The 19,000-nt window shown below is 38.7% G+C and overlaps 2 protein-coding genes and 1 long non-coding RNA gene across 4 annotated transcripts in view; 2 read left to right on the top strand and 1 right to left on the bottom strand.

The window, feature by feature from the left end:
• The window catches only part of LOC127831708 (uncharacterized), a 5,165-nt gene extending 4,279 nt beyond the window's left edge, over positions 1-886 (top strand). For both annotated transcript variants that reach the window (XM_052356738.1, XM_052356737.1), the window contains 2 exons: positions 192-323; positions 596-886. In XM_052356738.1, the coding sequence (XP_052212698.1) occupies positions 192-323; positions 596-660 (197 nt within the window). In that variant the 3' untranslated portion in view covers positions 661-886. The remainder of the gene's footprint in view (positions 1-191; positions 324-595) is intronic.
• Positions 1-1,055, top strand: part of LOC127831707 (uncharacterized) — a 14,121-nt gene extending 13,066 nt beyond the window's left edge. The window contains exon 7 of the transcript XR_008026466.1: positions 919-1,055. The gene's annotated coding sequence lies outside the window, so the exon portion shown is untranslated. The remainder of the gene's footprint in view (positions 1-918) is intronic.
• Positions 1-3,236, bottom strand: part of LOC127831709 (uncharacterized) — a 14,807-nt gene extending 11,571 nt beyond the window's left edge. The window contains exon 1 of the long non-coding RNA XR_008026467.1: positions 3,106-3,236. This is a non-coding gene — a long non-coding RNA (uncharacterized LOC127831709). The remainder of the gene's footprint in view (positions 1-3,105) is intronic.
• Positions 3,237-19,000: the final 15,764 nt, after the last annotated feature.

The following is a 19,000-nucleotide window of genomic DNA, read 5'->3' as shown; positions in this document are numbered from 1 at the left end:
AAACCGTGACGACAGTTAACGCAAATGCATTAAGCCCAGTTTTCGAAGAACGCGGCTCGGAAGGATCTAGAGACCATTAAGTGGGGATCGCATCTACGATTACACGGTCGGGAGGTGAACACCATATCCACTTTACCATGTGAAACTGCATCGACTTAAAAATGTTGACTTTGTTTGGCACCAATTTTCAGCTTTTGCCGAGAGCGCAGTGAAGGCTAGTCTGTTTGAGATGGATGTCGTTGACAACGTTAACCACTCCGCGATGGTCCCTACGTCCGCCGTCAAGGCTCGAAGATCACCAAGGACAGTGAAGGAATTCTTAGGTACGCGTGGTCCATTCGAAATGAGTACTCATGTACAATTAATGCGTGAAGCATTTGAAAAATAATAAAAACAATTATTAAGTACATTCGTTTTTCATCGGTTGCATTGCATTATTATATATTTATATTGCGCGATATGTTTAAATTGTGTAGTATAATGTGCTTTTTATTTAAAACTTAAAATATACATGTACTATTATGATCGCTTGGGCGTATAAATACGAATATATTTAACGATGCTCTGTATTAATGTGGCCGTTAATGTATTTCAGAGATGATTGGAGTACCTGATTGCCGGGACAGCTCCAGCCTTCACCTTCCCGACGTCGACATTTAGACATTTAAATTAAGCCTCAGTCTCATATAAGCACGGTTGGCTACGGCAGTTCCGGACCATCACGAATACACCCGGATCAAGATCCGGGACGATCCGTGGACTGGTTGGTTTCTAAGCGTAAAAGGTTTTACCAAGATCATAACGTCGGTGACAACACGGAACCTAACCGGCCACACGTACAAACACGGACATACCCGGCAGCATTACGCAAACAACACGGAACACTCAGATCTACACGACAGAGACACTTACCATCAGGTTGGTTTTCGGTGAATCCACTATTTTACAATCAGATCTCGAAAATGTATCCTCGAAACTTTTCATTTTTATGTGACTCTTAATTGCATAATAGTTTCAGTTTGTTATTATCACACAGCATAAAATCTTGCACATATAAGTATCATATCATGTCTTAAATTTTGGACATGGACCTGGCTTCTAAGCTGAAGTAGGCCCGACGATATTCGCGTTGGTTATTTGTTTCCCTTTTGATTGCGTTCAAAGATATCCGAAAACACATCTTTGAGCGTGTTTTCGTTTTGTCATTGTCCTGGTTTGATGTTGTGATAATTGTCCAACTCGTCAACAGCACTCGCATTTTTATGGCCATAGCGAAGTGAAGATTCAGGATCAGGCAAACAGGCATACCATTCCATTGATAATGGTTTTCTGCTCTTGAACACTTGAAAACCACGGGATGAATTATCGCTGCCTACTTCAATTCAAATGAATCTATAGCTGGTGTCGACCAAGGTCAAATGGATTATGGAAGGCTAACCCTTGTAGTTGAAGTGCAAGGATCAATCACGCTGAGGACATTGTATGTCGATTTGCTTCCCGACCAAAACACAAGCACAGTTGTGTAGCTGGTTAGCGTCGCCGAACTGCTTGGCGATGTTCTCCCATTCATGTTTTCAGTACAGCGAAGTAGTTAATCAACAAACTCTATCAGTATCACATCGCAGACCTGATGATAATCTTGGAATTGGTGCAGTGTACGAAGCCATACATCAGATAGTGGTTATTGTCCCCTAATACTAGGTACCGCAATGTTATTGCCAACTTAATTCCAACTGACAGATGCTTCTCTTGGTTGGCTGCTTTGGCTTGGATCGGTCTCAATTTCGTGTCAGAATCTCTTGGTATGTCTGATAGCCCATGGAGGAAACCAAAGAAGCCATTGGCGTCTTTTGTATTCGGTTCTTTCATCAGCTGAGAGTATTGATCTAGGACTGTTGTTTTGGTAGGCCATTTTCTGACCTAGATGGTCAGAACATTGCTTGCCAGAAGTCCAGACCTTGGTCAATACGCTCCGTTGATGGAGGAACATAAGGAAGAAGACGCCAATGGCTTCTTTAATTTCCTGCGCATGGGCAAACAGACATACCAAGACATTCTGATACGCATTGGAGACAGAATCAAGCTGAAGAAGTCCAAGCTACGAGAAGCATCTGTCATTTGGAATTAAGTTGGCAATGACATTGCGGTACCTAGCATTTGGGGACACCACTCTCTGATGTATGGCTTCGCACACAACATCAACTCCAAGATCATCATCCGGTCTGCGTTGCGATACTTAAAGAGTTTATTGATGAACTAATTCGCTGTCCCGAAAGCATGAATGAGAGAACATCGCCAAGCAGTTCGGCGACCCTTAGCAGCTGCACAACTGTGCTTGTGCTGTGATAGGTTAGCACATCTGCAAACAGTGTCCTCAGCGTGATTGACCTTTGCACTACAACTACAATGGTTTCCATTCTATAATACATATGACCCTTGTCAATACCTGCTACATATTCATTTGGGTTGAAGAAGGCAGCAATAGATCAGCCTGTCATGCTCAAGTGTTCAACATCAGTGAACTGAAGGCAACCATTAACATAGGCGTGTTGTTTCTACATGATCCTTAATCTTTACCTAACGACGACGCATCAATGCCGTTCTACTTTTCAGCAGATGAAACTCTGTGTCCTGGCAGGACGACATGATGTGAACATTGTGATTGAACAAAATAGTCTATGAACATGTCATTTTATTGTAATTGAGGTATAATTGTGAACAATAATATGCGGACTAATATTTTACGAAATTTAAGGAGGAAACATCATTTGATAATAGTATTTGACTATTATGCTCTGTGTGATAATAATAAAAATGAAAATGTTATGTCATATGTCATAAGTGTCATATCGATTTAAAACATTTCAATGTAAAAAGTAGCATTCAATATTAAGAGTTAGAGATCTGATTGCAGACTGATGGAATAATCGACAATCAACTTTATTTTATACAAGTTATTATCCCGCCGGGGCAGACGTGATTGTTCCGTATCGCTGCCATGTTTGTCCGCGTCATTGTCGTAAAAGTTCGGGATGGTCCGTGAAGATTCCGTGTTTACCCGTGGCACTACGTGTCTATGCAGTGTTGGTCCGTAATAGAACGTACCTCTGCCGGGACAGTCCGTGTTGCCGCTGTGTTTGTTGGGTGAAGCTTCCGTGTAGGTACGGACTGGTCATTGTGGATCCGGTGTTGTCACCGGGTTGAACGTCTTTGGAAGACCGTAGACGCTTAAAAAGTAAAAAAAAGTCAACGGATTTTATTGGATCATTAACCGGGCGATCAGGGACGATCTGGGACTGCCATAGTCATCTGTGTGTATTTGGGACAAGGCTTATATGGGCTTTACAAATTTATATAAAAAAAAAATAATTAAACTTTTCGAATCTTAATTAATAAAGAAATAAATGTTTTTGGTTTTATTGTGTTTCTCAGTTCTAGATTGACATGAGAGCTATGTAACAACCCGATGTGCAATAAACCCATTTTGCAATAAATATATTGCAAAACGGGTTGGAGTGGCTTATTGCAATTTGATTTTACAACAACCCGTTTTGCATAAAACCCGTTTTGCAATAAAATCATCGCAAATTTATTTGCAATAATTTTATTGCATAACGGGTTGGAGTGTCTTGTTGCAATGTGAAAATTGTATAATTAAAAGTTATACTATTAAGACCGCTTACAAAAAAACATTGCGTCTAAGACAAAGTACTCATATACAGCGCAAAACAAACGGACAAATACACCAGAGTGGGATACACGCGTTTGACAGAATATGATTTACTGTGTAAATGGGTCATAAACATTAGCAATTACCTTGGTAACAAGATGACAATTATTTGATTCTTCCGTCGTGTGCTGGGTGGATCCTCTCGGCATAAATTAAGCCATGTGCATGGTGATACCCTAATCTGCTAGTAGCGGACCAGCGTCGCAGAAACCTCTGTCCACCCGGCTAGTAGCGGACCAGCGTCGCAGAAACCTCTGTCCACCACGACAATATCACCGTCACGAATCCAGTTCTACAATATATATAATCGTTCATTTTAGCATTTACCGTCACGCTACAAGTCGTTAAACAAGAGCTATATATTTCGCTTAATGTGAGTTGTGCTGATCAAATATAAAGGGTGTAAAAGCTTTAACAATTAAATGCTCGGTGTTAATATTTATAAGCTATTACATATCAATTCAGTTGCAAATACATTGTATATATTTGTGCTAAATATTCAAAACATACCTTGAAATCATTAGTGTTGCGAGAGATCATGTGTTTGAGAATGTTAGCGCCCGAGTTCCGGTCATCAGCTAGGTAAGGACCCAGGATACTGACAATGTAGCCTGTTGTAGACACTACCATCATTGGCTTAACTAGAGGCCTGTGTTTGTGCATGGAGTATGATCTTCTGGAGAATGAAAAGTTGCCGCTCTTTTGGATGTAAATGTGTTTTGTTCTGAGAAAGCTGGGCTTAATTCATGTGCGTAAAGTGTCGTCCCAGATTAGCCTGTGCAGTCTGCACAGGCTAATCAGGGACGACACTTTCCGCCTAGACTTGATTTTCGGTAAGGAGGGACTTCCTTGAAACTAAAAATACCATTAAAGCGGAAAGTGTCGTCCCTGATTAGCCTGTGCGGACTGCACATGCTAATCTGGGACGACACTTTACGCACATGAATTAAGCCCAATGTTCTCAGAACAACACACATTAATGTAAGTACCATCCAGAACAAGACTCCCGTGTTTGCGTTCCGGGTCGAATAACTGCTGAGCAAGTGCTGTTGTCTGCTGTTCAATTATTACATCTCTTGACACATGTTGGAATCCAATGTTTAAAGGCACAAATGACATTATGAGGGATGATATGGCAGAGGTAATTGCCCGTCGTACCTGTTAGTGTAGTGTGATTATTTTTAGTCAGGTTTATTTTTGGAATATATATCGGCTTTTGGAATACATATATATCGCACCTCCTACAAAATGACGAAATCTGATTGGCTAAGTGCGGTCACGTGAACGTAGTGTATTTTTCACACACCCGAGTAATTCCAATACTCTTCGATATGACGGCTGTTCGATAATTGTTGTCCGTTAAAAAATCATTTAAACTTGACCGGCGTGGCTTTAGAACAAATAAAATGTAACAAATCAAAGGTAGTCGGTGAGATATATTCGTTACCCAGTTAGTAACTTAGGGTGTATGGGATATACACCCTCAGCTACTTAATACCATATTTGAGACTCGCTCTCGTACGGTATTAATTTTCTGAGTGTCTATATGCCATACACTTTAAGTTACTGTGTAATTAATAATACAGCGAAATATTTTAAATCACGTACGCAACTTGATTTGAATATAATAATTATGATAACTGAATTTTACCTGCGCTTTTTTCGTGCCGAAAAGAGTGCCTATAGTAGGGCGTTGTCTACAGCCGCAATCAATTTCACGAGCAACACCGCAACACAAGATCTGATGGACCTTGACTTTGTCGTCCGTATGTCGGTAACATTAAGCATCTGATCATCAGACTGTGTTTTTGTAAGACCTGTGTTACATAAAGAACATTTGTCAATGACTGGATAGTATGAAACTGTAACGGTTAGTAGTGTTATTAGATACTCAAGTGTTTTGATTAACCCATGGCGATCAGGGTCACAGTAGGTATAAAGTGATGTTTTGAATTGTATAGGCACATTAATAGCCACGATCTGAATGAACATAACCATGAGGTCACCAAGAGATCACTACACGTGTTGATCAGGATCACAGCACATGGTGATCGTGATCACAGTCCGACGTGATAATGATAAACAGTATCACAGCATATGCTTATTAGGGTCAACACACACGGTGGAGTTATGGCACGCGTTGAACAAAATCACAGCATGCGATGATAATAACAGCAACACGTGTCGGTCAGGATTACAACCACGATCTTGTGAATGTACTGTGGTGTGAAAGGACCATTTGTATATTTATAAAAGTTCTGTGAATTCGTCTTTAATATACACACGAGTAAAATACAAGAAGTCTACACATTCATTTGTCGTTTTAATGCATATCGATACCAGAACATACTATACCTCGTTATTTGAAAAATACTATTGCACTAGTAGCATACCCCTTTTCAATGTGCGTTTGACATTCAGTATGTTCGATAAAACATGTTTATAACTAAATATGTTACCTTTACCTGTAAAGTTTGAATAATCTTCGTCACTCATGGCAGAAAGGTCATCGAAGTCCAGACTGCTCCGTTGCTTGGTTCTGATCAGATCACACAGAGCGTCAAGAAGACTTACAATATCATTATCAGACAGGACTGTGTGCGATCTCAGTTTGCCGGTGATAGTGTTTTGTAAGACGTCTGCCACGACTTTGCCATTCAAGATGTGACTTTTGCAGCAACTTGCATCTTTTTTCCGTAAAATGTTTGTTTGGGCAAAACATGAATTCTGGCCGACTTAGACAAAGAAATGACTGAGTGTTCCTTTTTGTTGCAAATCGGACAAACCGTATGGCTGTTCCCTGCTGATTGAATGTTAAGAATGTGTTTATTATTTTCCTTATCAGCAGGGTAAGATTTAACGGCACAGCCGACAGGATCTCCTTTCCGTTGAAATCATTCTTTTAGACATTTTGATTTGATATTTGAGTCTGCAGGAATTGTGAAGAACATATTTTTCTGAGATTCAATGAGTTATTAATAGGACTGTTCTTAGATATTTTATTAGCTGCTTATTTCCATCTGTTTTCAATTACCGCCGATCTTTGGGCTCCACGCGTTTGCAACAAATGCTGCAATTGAGCGGTTTTGGGGGGCATTCCAGATAATAAATATATTTGTTGTAAGATGATTTTTAAACTTGACATGACTACAAAAGGTCAAGTAGCAATTATCAAGTATATAATAAAATAATTGTCGGGAAATATTATCAAACCTACATAAATTATGTGAAATTTAAGCCTCAATAACAAGAAACACTTCTGTTTTATAGGTTAACGTGATATTATGCGCATCTAACAGTATGTGCTATGTTTATAGGCAGGTTTTTTAGGGGGTTGTGGGGGATGAGGCCTTTAGCCCTTATGCGGGGGAAAATTTACTCGCAATTTTCCACTTTGAGCGAAATTGTGCGCGTTTTTTCCTTAATGAGGGAAAATGTTAAGAGTCTTACTTTTACTGCTGAATTGGTTAAAAAGAAAAAAAGAGTATTTTTTTCTTCAAAGGCCATCTTAACTGGGTTTGGGCCATTGACTATGGCTGACTGTGACAGACTGAGATCTTCTTGACAGGGACTGACTATGGCTCAGGTCCATCTCTGGGGAATTTTCGCGTCGTTTCCCTTTTTGGGGGATTTGTTTACTTACTCTCTCATTATTACATTTGTATATGTTTGCACTATATTCGTTTGCTTTTTTTTTATAATTGAGTACGGTTTGACAAGATTAAATTGAAATAGAATTGAGATATTATAATCATGAGACACATCTTTCTATTAAAAATATAAATATTTTTTTAGGGGGAATTTTGTGGTCCGGAAAGGGGAAAAAAAACAGCCTAGTTTGGTGTGGGATGACGCAGATATTCGGCGTCTGTTATATAAGGTAAAAAAAACCCAGATAGGTGTCTAACGCAACCGTTGTTTATTTTTGGTGTTTTCACTTCATATACACTTATATTTGTAAATGCAGCATCAACATACTTAAACAATATCCGGGACAGAGAAATATAGTGCCTTTGAATATCAACCGTACTTTCGTTTTGACAACTGACGACATAAATGATTCGATGCACAATGTGAATCTAAATGTAGTTTTAGTGCAGATTCGTTCATACGACACAAAGACACAATTTTGTTTTACAGATCATTTCGGCTTAGAGGACTGTGACAGTCATGTAAAATATCGAATATAATAGCTCTATATATTTTTTTATAAACAACAGTTAGATATCTAGCAAGATGAGTTGTAGATAATTGGTCAGTTACCACATTTTAGCTAACTCTTTTGACCTGTTCAAAAATGAAAAATGCGCATAATACCACTTTATAAAGTTTAACTATTACAAACTGCGGATGGAAGTCTGTTTAATTCGTGTTCACTCTCTTTAATTAATCAGCTTATTATTAATTGTTTAACGTAATGACGTAGACACTCTTTTATTTCGTCATCAGTCAATGATGACGTAGGAGATTTTGTATTTGATCCAAACTCTTGTTTTTGAACATCGTACTTATAACCTTATAACATGACAATGTGTAGCAAGGGACAGATCTTTTATCTGTGTGAATTAATTCAGAACGATATGAAAACGGGAATAACTTCTGGCTTTATTTATTAGTTTCATTTACAGTACAGTTGCGTGTATTAATTGATGCATGCTAGTTTATTGTTACGGAATTAAAATTAATCCAGAAATATCAAGTTCATTTCAACACGGGATTATGTATTCCAGTTTAAAACGGGAAAGGAGTGCATTTAGGTGCAAAATATATGGATTTACTGGATCGAGATCAACGACCATCGTGAGGTAACGTCATTTTTTCTCCTCACATTTGTCTGTGTGTTTTTCCCTACCATACTCAATAGATCTATGTGTATTGGGCGTAAGTGATAATTTAATGGAAATGGTATCGATTTGAAATTTAAAAAAAACAATGAATCTTAATATGATTACCTTTTACGGGACTGTTGTTTTTTTCCGTCTAATTCAATGAAATATTTGATTTAAATAATTATATTATAACCTTCGATCGATGCCGGACCCGCTTGTTTGCAACATATGTTCGTGTATGTTTGCACACAACATAATAATCGATTATGTATAGAAAATGGGAAGGTCGGAAATATTGACATGTAGCCTAGTGCAATGTTATATTAAGCTGAGTTTGATTTTAATGGTCTGTCATTAATCACATTTGTGAACAATTAAAAAACAAAAAAGTTATGTAGACTTTCAACGCATTTGTTAACCAAAATAGTAAAAAGAACAATACGTGGAATTGAGAAAATAGAGCCCCGCAACGGCACATGTAAAATGAAATGGTTAACGTATGCGCTGATATACAAATTTAATTTAAAGTGTAAAATTTGAACAAAATCGTTAAAATCGAACGTGTGAACACGTTACAAAAGAGTGCTTTATGACATTACGCCAAACGACGCAGCTCGATATCCATGCCGACAAACCCCGGAGGATTCGAACTTCATTTTGATTATTGGTCAACCATTCTATACATAGATGGTGACGTCACTAAGTTATTGTCACCTCTATACTAAGACACTTCCAGGGCTCAACATTATCCTAAAAGCCCACTTGCCCTGCAGGGCAAGATCTTAGAAAATCTACTTGCCCTCAAAATGTAAAGCCACTTGCCCAAACATGAAATATCACATTAACTGTAAACCTCATATTTTTTTTAATAAAGATCAAAATGATACACCACAAAACCTTTTATATTTTTGCATATTTAACTAAATGATAACAGCAATTTAAGTTCCATTAAAGTCTTACATAAATGCTCTTTGTTCTTTTTTGAACTTGCCCGGGAGGACAACTAGATTATAAAATAACTTGCCCCGACCTAACTTTTACTTGCCAGGGGCAATAGGACAACTGCTAATGTTGAGCCCTGACATCACACTACTTCATTTGGAGGCATTTATGACTACGACACAAAGAAGTTGGCGGATGAATCAAGAATTTGTGTAAGAAGTAAACATTATTGTTATGATTTAAAATTTAAGTGTTATTTTGTTCAGACTTTTGGTCTTATGTTAGCATCAATTAAAAATGTCGTTAGTTTTCAACAATTTTGTTCTTTATTGATTTTTTTTTTAAACTGTACTTTCACTTTCGGTTGTAACAACATGGATCCTTTATTGACGAAAGTTTGCAATGAAATAGCGTTTTCAAAACCGCTTAAAGATCGAGTTTCAGAAGGAGTGTCTGATGCATGTTTTGAATAGACACGATGTCGTGGCTATATTGCCGACTGGGTATGGGAAAAGTTTGATATTTCGAGTGGCTCCATTTGCATTGAAAGAGAAGTTCAAGTAGACTTGTTCAGTTTGTTTGATTTTGACCTCCTTAAACAGTATCATGATGGACCAAATGAATGCATTGAGCAAACAAGGAATAAGTGCGTGTTGGCTTGACTATAACTGTCAAAGTGGTCAGACCACAGCAAGTGTTGAAGGCAGTTCTGAGCAAATTAAAGGAAATATTATGCAAGTGGGAAAATATGGATACATGAGTAAAAGCACAAAGCTTTGAAGTTCTTTGATGGTTGTTTTTAGGGAAGCCACTAACAAATTTTACCAATTAAATAGATCTAATTATAATTGTTTTTATAAATGCCGTATAGAAAATGTTCTTTAAATAATTGAGATCATTGAACAATTTAGTGAAAGCACATCATTGATGTTCTTTGATGGTCATTATTAGTGGAATAGTATGTCCACGCCGGGAATGCGGATACTTAGATAACAGATGGCACTTCGATACCAGATAACAACAAAAGCCACGCGCGAAAGTTGAGTTTTCAGCTGTTTTGCATTTATGTTCTGTTCATTTGGGTTTCAGACACGTAACAGTGTTTGGTCGATTAATGGTATAGTACTTCGTAATGCGGAGCAAGAAAGTTGTGAAGAAAAACGGTGGGTTATAAATAAGAGAAACAATTTCATCGATAATCGTCATGAATTCGATGATCAGTACGTATTATAACAAAATACAAATACTTGGAAATAAATCAAGAACGTGCCAACTAATCGAAATTAAAGATCAATATGTCCATTACTGTTACAACATGTTAAATTTTAGTTGAATAACGTATTTGAGGAAATTCAAATGTTTCAAGAGTCGGATGCCAAATTTTCATGGACACTTCTTTTACCGATCATCTCAAATACAATAGCACTTCGATTCCAGATAACTCGACACTTTTTACCAGATATAACACACTCTATTTAGTGAATTAGAAATGCAGAATTCGCTGTGGAATACTGCTATAGTTAGTAAGCAGGCAATAGATAAAAATGTATGTACTGACGTAAATAAAAAACGAATTACCGAAACATGTTCTTATCCCTTTGGAATATGATAATAAAAGGGAAAGGGAAGTGTAAAGGGAAGTGCTTCCTATTAGTAGACTGTAGAGCTCAATATAAAGGGAGTTTTTCAATCTCTTTTAAATTTTGTGGCTACGCATAAGTATCGTCTTCATGATGCGATTCTAATGAGCACCTATGCGAAAGGATTTTATGAGGTGTATTGGCCGCTTTAAGACCCCTTGCTCCCCTTATCTAGAGTCCTGCTATAAGTTCAATTTAACACAGTCGTGTTGATCCACATGATCTTTGTATTTTCAATTCTCTTAATCTCAATTTACCACTAAAAACAAGTTTATTGTTAAGACAATTATTTTCGGTCGTCACTTGAAATATATAACTTCAGAAATAAGCATTTGAATCTTATTTAAAATTTGCACTTTTAATATTAATTATATAAATTAATAGTAATACGATTTTTGAAAACGAACAACGCCATTGGTTAAATTACGTTATGCATAGATTCCCACTGTGTCCGGCTTGACAATGCAAATTGATGCGTACTTCAAAATCGTCAAAATTGTGAATTTCAGACCGATGAGAGTTATTTTCATCTATTGTAAGATGCATTTGAAACATTTTAATCTTATAATATTCCCCGATGCAGTAATTTATATTCATTCACCAATATACGAAGAAATGTATCCAAGAAAATTAGCTTTCTTTGATTTATAGCGTGACATAAATATGTTACGGCTCTGGTTGACTTTCGATATGTGGTTGGCTTCAGCGTACAGGTATGTCAATACTTTATAAACTGTACGCTGAAGTTTCTTTAGCTATCTTGCAACGTGTTTAGTTAGTTACGTGTTTAGTGAGTCTTACAACAATAGACTGGCGTGGAAAGTGGCTCCTTTTGAAGCACAACCTGCATACAATAATATATTATAGCTGACCCGGTTTGATCGGGCCTGTTTTTGATAATAATTAAATACCATTTTTCACTTCCGTGTTTATTATGTTTACCAGCGCCATGCTGGAAATATTCCGTTCCCCACAATTCTTAGCGCACCTTTACACAGGTCAGTAAGACCGATGTGTACACAATGAAAAGCCCATAGGATGGCGAAGCGAACGTTTAACCCATTTAAGCCTAGTCTTATCTGTGTCTACGCTGTTTGCCAAGGCCTTTTTTTCTAGACGCTAGGCATAAATGGGTAAATCGTTTCTCGTTGACAGGTTGCAGCTAGCTCAAGACTTGGTCAACTCGATGGTCATCGAACGGAAGTGAATACCGATGTTTACGAGAATGTACGAGATGTTTTATCTCAAAGTTGATGTATCACGATTAAATCCGGATCAGCGAGCGATTTATTGCATATATTGCGGCACGATTGATTTTGCGGAGTTTCCGGAGAAAAGCGATGTATAACGATTGACTCCTGATCAGAGAACGATTTATTGCATATATTGCGGAGTTTACGGAGAAAGTCGATGTATCACGATTGACTCCGGATCAGCGAACGATTTAATGCATATATTGCGGATTTTCTGGAGAAAGTCGATGTATCACGATTGACTCCGGATCAGAGAACGATTTATTGCATATATTGCGGAGTTTCCGGAGAAAGTCGATGTATCACGATTTACTCCGGATCAGAGAACGATTTATTGCATATAGTGCGGAGTTTCCGGAGAAAGTCGATGTATCACGATTGACTCCGGATCAGAAAAAGATTTACTGCATATAATGCGGATTATCAGGAGATAGTCGATGTATCACAATTGCTGTGACTGCACGTGTACCTCATCGTTTCCCCGTTACAGTTTACTTTATGCTGGCGCACAATCTCCACGCAGTTTTCGTTCCATGCTCTCACATAAAATATCTGGCATCACAAGAAAATCCTTCCAGATCTGAAAGGTTTTTATTTTATGTTTTTGTTTTAGTAAATTTTAATGAAAAGTAGTATCATGTTCTTTTATTGTTAAAACCTATCGGTAAATGACATGTGGGTTGTATTGTGAGACAAAACAAAGACCTATAGATAACATCTATAGGTCTTTGGACAAAACAACCGAAATATTAGTATCCATGATAAACAAGGCAATCGTTTAATTATCTAGCCACACATGTGTGACGTATGCATGCCAGAATAGGCAACCGACAATTGCCAGTTTGCTATAAATAAGACAGCGTGACTTCAATTTTCTAGCGGAATGTATCGTGATTTAATGTTCCATTTACAAGACGCAATGATTTTTTTAAGATCCGCGTCATGCGATAATGGGTCTTATGCAATATGCTGCCAGCGTGGCTCCAGCACAGCCTGTGCATCCGCGCAGTCTTGTCAGAATATGCATACTAAATAGGCTACTCTGGAGATACATTGTGTGCTTGTTTATAGGCCAGACTGCGTAAGTGAGCAGGCTTGACTTAAGCTACGCTTTCCGCATATGCCATAAGACACATTTTCGCATGACGCGGATGTTACCGTGTTATTTGAATGTGTGGACAGAAAACTGCGTCTTAATTAAATATCAACATACCACATGGTTCGATGACGAAATAATACATTCATAATAAACCATGTGATGGCATCTCACGTAGTAAAATTTGTTTGTATCCACGAACACTGTTATGCAATACAAAAACCTCTGTTTTTAATTTAATAACTTCGAAACGTCAATTTTCTACTTTTTTTCAATGTCAGGATAAACGCCGAATGTTTTGTGTACAAGATATTTCTTGTTTTCTTTTCTGGAAGTATATTCGGGGTTGTTTACAGTAATCTACATAATTCACAACAACCGACTGACGTACGGTGCAGCATGTCAACCGCATCATTCGCAGATCCACTTCTGTCTTTATTTAAATTAATAAACGTACGTCAAATGCGAGGTAACCTTAAGTCAGCCTTACGGTGTCCGAGCTTCCTTCACAAAGTTACATCAAATATATGAGTCGTGTTCTGAGAAAACTGGGCTTAATGCATGTGCGTAAAGTGTCATCCCAGATTAGCCTGTGCAGTCCGCAGAGGCTAATCAGGGACGACACTTTCCGCTTTTATGACATTTTTCGTTAAAGTGAAGTCTCTTCTTAGCAAAATTCCAATTTTGACGGAAAGTGTCGTCCCTGATTAGCCTGTGCGGACTGCACAGGCTAATCCGGGACGACACTTTACGCACATGCATTATGCCCAGTGTTTCCCAAATTACGACTCATATGTTTTGTCCTGCTTTCTTGTGTGCGTCTAGTCTGCGGGTCTAATAAGTTGGTTGTGACGAAATGTATCGCGACCGGTTGGTCCATGGCACGTTTATATTTATATATATTTAACGCTTACATATAATGAACAACTAATGGGGCATGTTTTTCAATCTTTATAACAGTATAAATGTATCGATGTGAATGTGAGGGTCGTCGCGCATGCAGGATTATTGCAAAGGAAATTCACTAAAAGATGAATCGAGTTTAGGCCGCCGCCCGTAAAATAAGCGCCTTTGGATGACTGTACCGGTGGCCGTCCGATACCTTAACGATAATATCCCGGAAAAGTAACTTTTTGGGGGAAAAAATCTCCAGGTACAAATAAAGCTGACCCATTCATTTCTAAGTCACACACCGTAAGAATAGTTATTACTTAAATCTTTGTTAAATTGGTTTATATAATGGACCAGCGTTGCTTGTACCGGGGTGGTTAATGGGGTTTTCTAAACTCTTGCTGTTCATGTATCAGTCTAATGAACATTGCTCGGTGTCTTTCGTTGCATAATTTGTCGCCACGATCTTATTCGAAATTGTAAGATGTTTTAACAGTATAAAACCTACGTCAGACCAAGTACAAAAAACATCGACGATCTGACAGTGTGCGGCAAAACTAAAAAATATCAATAGGTGTGTGTTAACGTTTAAAGGATTCGTTAAATTTCGACAGGTGCCATCCAAATATGATTCAGCAATTTTGTTTTATATAATAATTATACGTTACATACGCTTTCAAGCCTAGTATTAGCTCAAAGGACTACAGTTAATGCAGACTTAAAATTACACAATTTGTAAAGTATTCTTTTTTAATCATACATTATCAGTTCGACACAATGCTGTCTCCTATAATTCTATTATGAATGGCCATGTGTGCTTATTGTCCCCTACCGGTGAAACCGGAGGGGACTTATGGTTTGCACTTTGTTTGTCTGTCAGTCTGTCTGTCAGTCCGTCACACTTTCTGGATCCTGCGATAACTTTAAAAGTTCTTCATATTGTTTTCATGAAACTTGAAACATGGCTAGATGGCAATATGGAGATTATGCACGTCATTTCATTTTGTTCCTACGTCAAAAATGCTGGTTGCTATGGCAACAAATAAAAAAAATTATACTGATAATGGTGGAGTTTCAATGGTTGGGGACCATATTGCTTGGCAATCTCTTGTTTTATAATGTTGTAGATATTATGTTTTGTAATGACGTACATGTGGATGAGACAATTATAAATAATATATATGCTTCAGTTGTGTGAATAAGCTGATAATTGCTGTATTAAATACAATTGACAGTGCCCATCTTTGCACCACTACTTTATTTTTTATTTGAGCTAGTGGCACGTTACACCTTTCTGAGATGTGATCAGGTGGTTTATCAAGGTGTGAAACTTGATCGGGTTGATCATTGGTTGTTGGGATATTGAAATGAATGGATGTTCAGTTAACCTGATAAGGTAAATATATATGTTAATTACTTATTACTAATTTGCGTATGCTTTGTTACTGAGACAGTGCTTGTAAGTGTGATAGGTGTTTAAAAGTTCGGTAAAGGAAAATGAAAAAAACACAACACATGTATCACGCAAAACGAAAAAGAACAAAAAAATAATTTGTTGACTAAAATACCGTTAAAAGTATTGAAAACAACGAGCATATTACCGAAAAGCAGAACATATTAAACACACATTTATATGTTTGTTGTTTTCCACATGAAAGCGATAGCCATTTTACAAATGCGCGCCAAAATGTGTATGAAAACTTTTACGGAATCCACTCCTTTTGAACTTTCAAAACTGACAATTTGTATCGTGAATATAAGTTTTTCGTGCTGCAACTTATTTTTGAAAAATGAAATCACATTGTGATTTGGAACGCTATAACTTTAATCAATAGATTTAGACAAAACATATTGGCGACATGTCCTTTGTCTGTATTTATTATACATAATGGGTATTATCTCTAACATACTTTTTTTCGAACAGCTGTCCGTTTATTTGGATACAGACAGTAACTGGCGACCGGATCGGATAAACCATGACCAACTGCTGGAGGTCACAGTAAAAAGACCGAATTATGGATCGTTGAAATGTCATCCCTGCCACTGCTGTAAATACAAAGATAAGTGATGATATATCTTTTTGAAATTGACGTAAGACAGTAATGATTAAAGAGATAATTGTAATGTGCGATTGTCGTTGAGTTCCTATGGTAAGCAGTACTGCGGTTGGTGCGCAGAAAGACAACACTGTCAATTATACTTGATTTCTAGAGCTAAGACGTTTTTGACGCTCTGTCTGTTTGTCTGTCTGCTCAAACTCTGGCAAGGCTCCTCAGTTTTACTGCGAGGGACACACTTTTCTACCCGCTAGCGTAAACACTGACGCGGGTCGACGGTGCTGGTACAGCGAGTCCGAGTCGTCCGAGTAAGCGTAAGCAGTGTTAAAACGCCTTAGCTTTAAAAATCAAGTCTACTCGATGGCGTTTTCGTTCTGTTATCCAGCAGCAATACGGTTAACTAAAGGCAGTAACTAAGGTCTTACATCATCTTATCCCTTTTTTTCATTGCAGCTGTTTAACGTTAACTCTTTTTTTTTGGAAATGGACGTATTCGTATTTACCTACCGGTATATATGCTAATATGTGTTTATTTTTATTTATCTGTTATCGTCCCTTAATATTTTCGTTTGTTTTAATGATACTAAACTGTATATTTTCAATAAAGTAGTGTTTAATTTATTTTCATTTCAGTTACTAGTTCGTGTCAGATGGGACTCTATCACGATTCGGTTCCACTGCTGGAGAAGGATGGCGCAACGTTTACGGATGCCATGACAATTCTTAATTTAGCCGGTGGTGGTGGTGCTTGAGGTGAAGATGGTGGTGGTGATGGTTGTGATGGTGGTGGTGATGAGGGTGATGTTGATGGTAGTGTTGATATTGGTGGTGATGGTGGTGTGGTTTGGTGACGGTGGTTGTGATGGTGATGCTGATGGTGGTGGTTTTAGTTATAATGATGTTGATGGTGGTGGCGATGGTGGTAGTGGTTGTTGAAATGATGATGTTGCTGGTGTTGGTGGTTATGGTGTTGGTGATGATGGTGTTGGTGAAGGTGGTGGTGAAGGTGATGGTTGTGGTGGTGATGGTGATGATGGTGTTTGTTATTATCAACGGGAGATCAGCATGCACTAGGTCGCTTCCGGGAGAAAACTTTTGATTATCCGAAAGGGTTCCTTATATTCAACTCTCCGTGGATATAGCGCACACTATGCTAAATAGGCTGTACGTACGCCGCCCCCCCCCCCAAACTCTAACGCCAACGCTCATTAAAAATCCAGGGAATAAACTATGTCTGCCCGACAAGCAGCCGACGGGAGATCAGCGTACACTAGGTCGCTTCCAAATGATAACTCTTTATTTGTCCGAAACGGGCCCTTAAAGGTGCATATCCACTCGCCGTATATATTGCGCGTCAAATGCTTAATAGTCTGTATGTACGTCCCCCTGAAGCCCACCTTAAATAAAACCCCGGGTCGAAACTAGGTCAGCCCGGCAGGCACTCAACTGGGTATCAGCGTGCACTAGGTCACTTCCGTTGATAATTCGTGGTCGTCCGAAAGGGGCCCTTAAAGGTGCATACCCATTCGCCGTAGATATAGCGCATAATGTGCTAAATAGACTGTATATACGTCCCCCTATCACCGACCCTTATTAAAATTCGGGCTGAAATAAGGTCAGCCCGACAGATCTGCATACACTAGGTCATACCGGGGGAAAAATCTTGTTTGTCCGAAAGGGATACTTAAAGATGCATACCCACTCGTCGTCGACATATCGCATAATACGCTAAATAGGCTGTATGTACGTCCACCTGACGCCGACCCTTATTAAAACCAGAGCCGAAACTTGGTCAGCCCGACACGCAGCCGACGGGAGATATGCTTGCAATAGGTCGCTACCGGGAGATAACTCTTGTGTGTTCGAAGGGGTCCCTTAAAAGTGCATACCCACTCGCCTTGGATAAAGCGCATAATACAATAAATAGGCTGCATAAACGTCCCTCTGATGCCGACCCTAGTTAACCCCCTGAGCCGAAAGTAGGTTATTCTGACAGGCAACCGACGCGAGATCAGCGCGCACTAGGTCGACTCGAGGGGATAACTATTGTTTGTCCAAAAGGGACCCTTAAAGATACATACCCACTCGTCGTCGATATATCGCATACGCTAAATAGGCTGTATCAACATGTCCCTGACGCCGACCCTAACTAAAACCCCGGGCCGAAACTAGATCAGCCCGAAACGCAGCCGACGGGGGATATGGATGCAATAGGTCGCTGCCGGGGGATAACTCTTGTTTGTTCGAAGAGGGCCCTTAAAGGTGCATACCCACTCGTCGTCGATATATCGCATAATTCGCTAAATAGGCTTCATGTACGTCCCTCTGATGCCCCTCTGATGCCGACCATAATTAAAACCCGAGCCGAAAGTAGGTAATCACGACAGGCAGCCGCCGGGAGATCAGCGTGCAATAGGTCGCTTACTCTTGTTTTTCCGAAAGGGGCCCTTAAAGTTGCATATCGACTTGTCGTACAAATTGCGTAAACTACGCTTAATAGGATTGACGAACGTCCTTCTGACGCCAACCCTAACTAAAACCCTGGGCCGTAACTAGGTCCGC

This window comes from Dreissena polymorpha, chromosome 5, assembly GCF_020536995.1.
Source record: "Dreissena polymorpha isolate Duluth1 chromosome 5, UMN_Dpol_1.0, whole genome shotgun sequence".
Taxonomy (NCBI): Eukaryota; Metazoa; Mollusca; class Bivalvia; order Myida; family Dreissenidae; genus Dreissena; species Dreissena polymorpha.
This window is presented reverse-complemented; position numbering and strand designations above follow the sequence as displayed.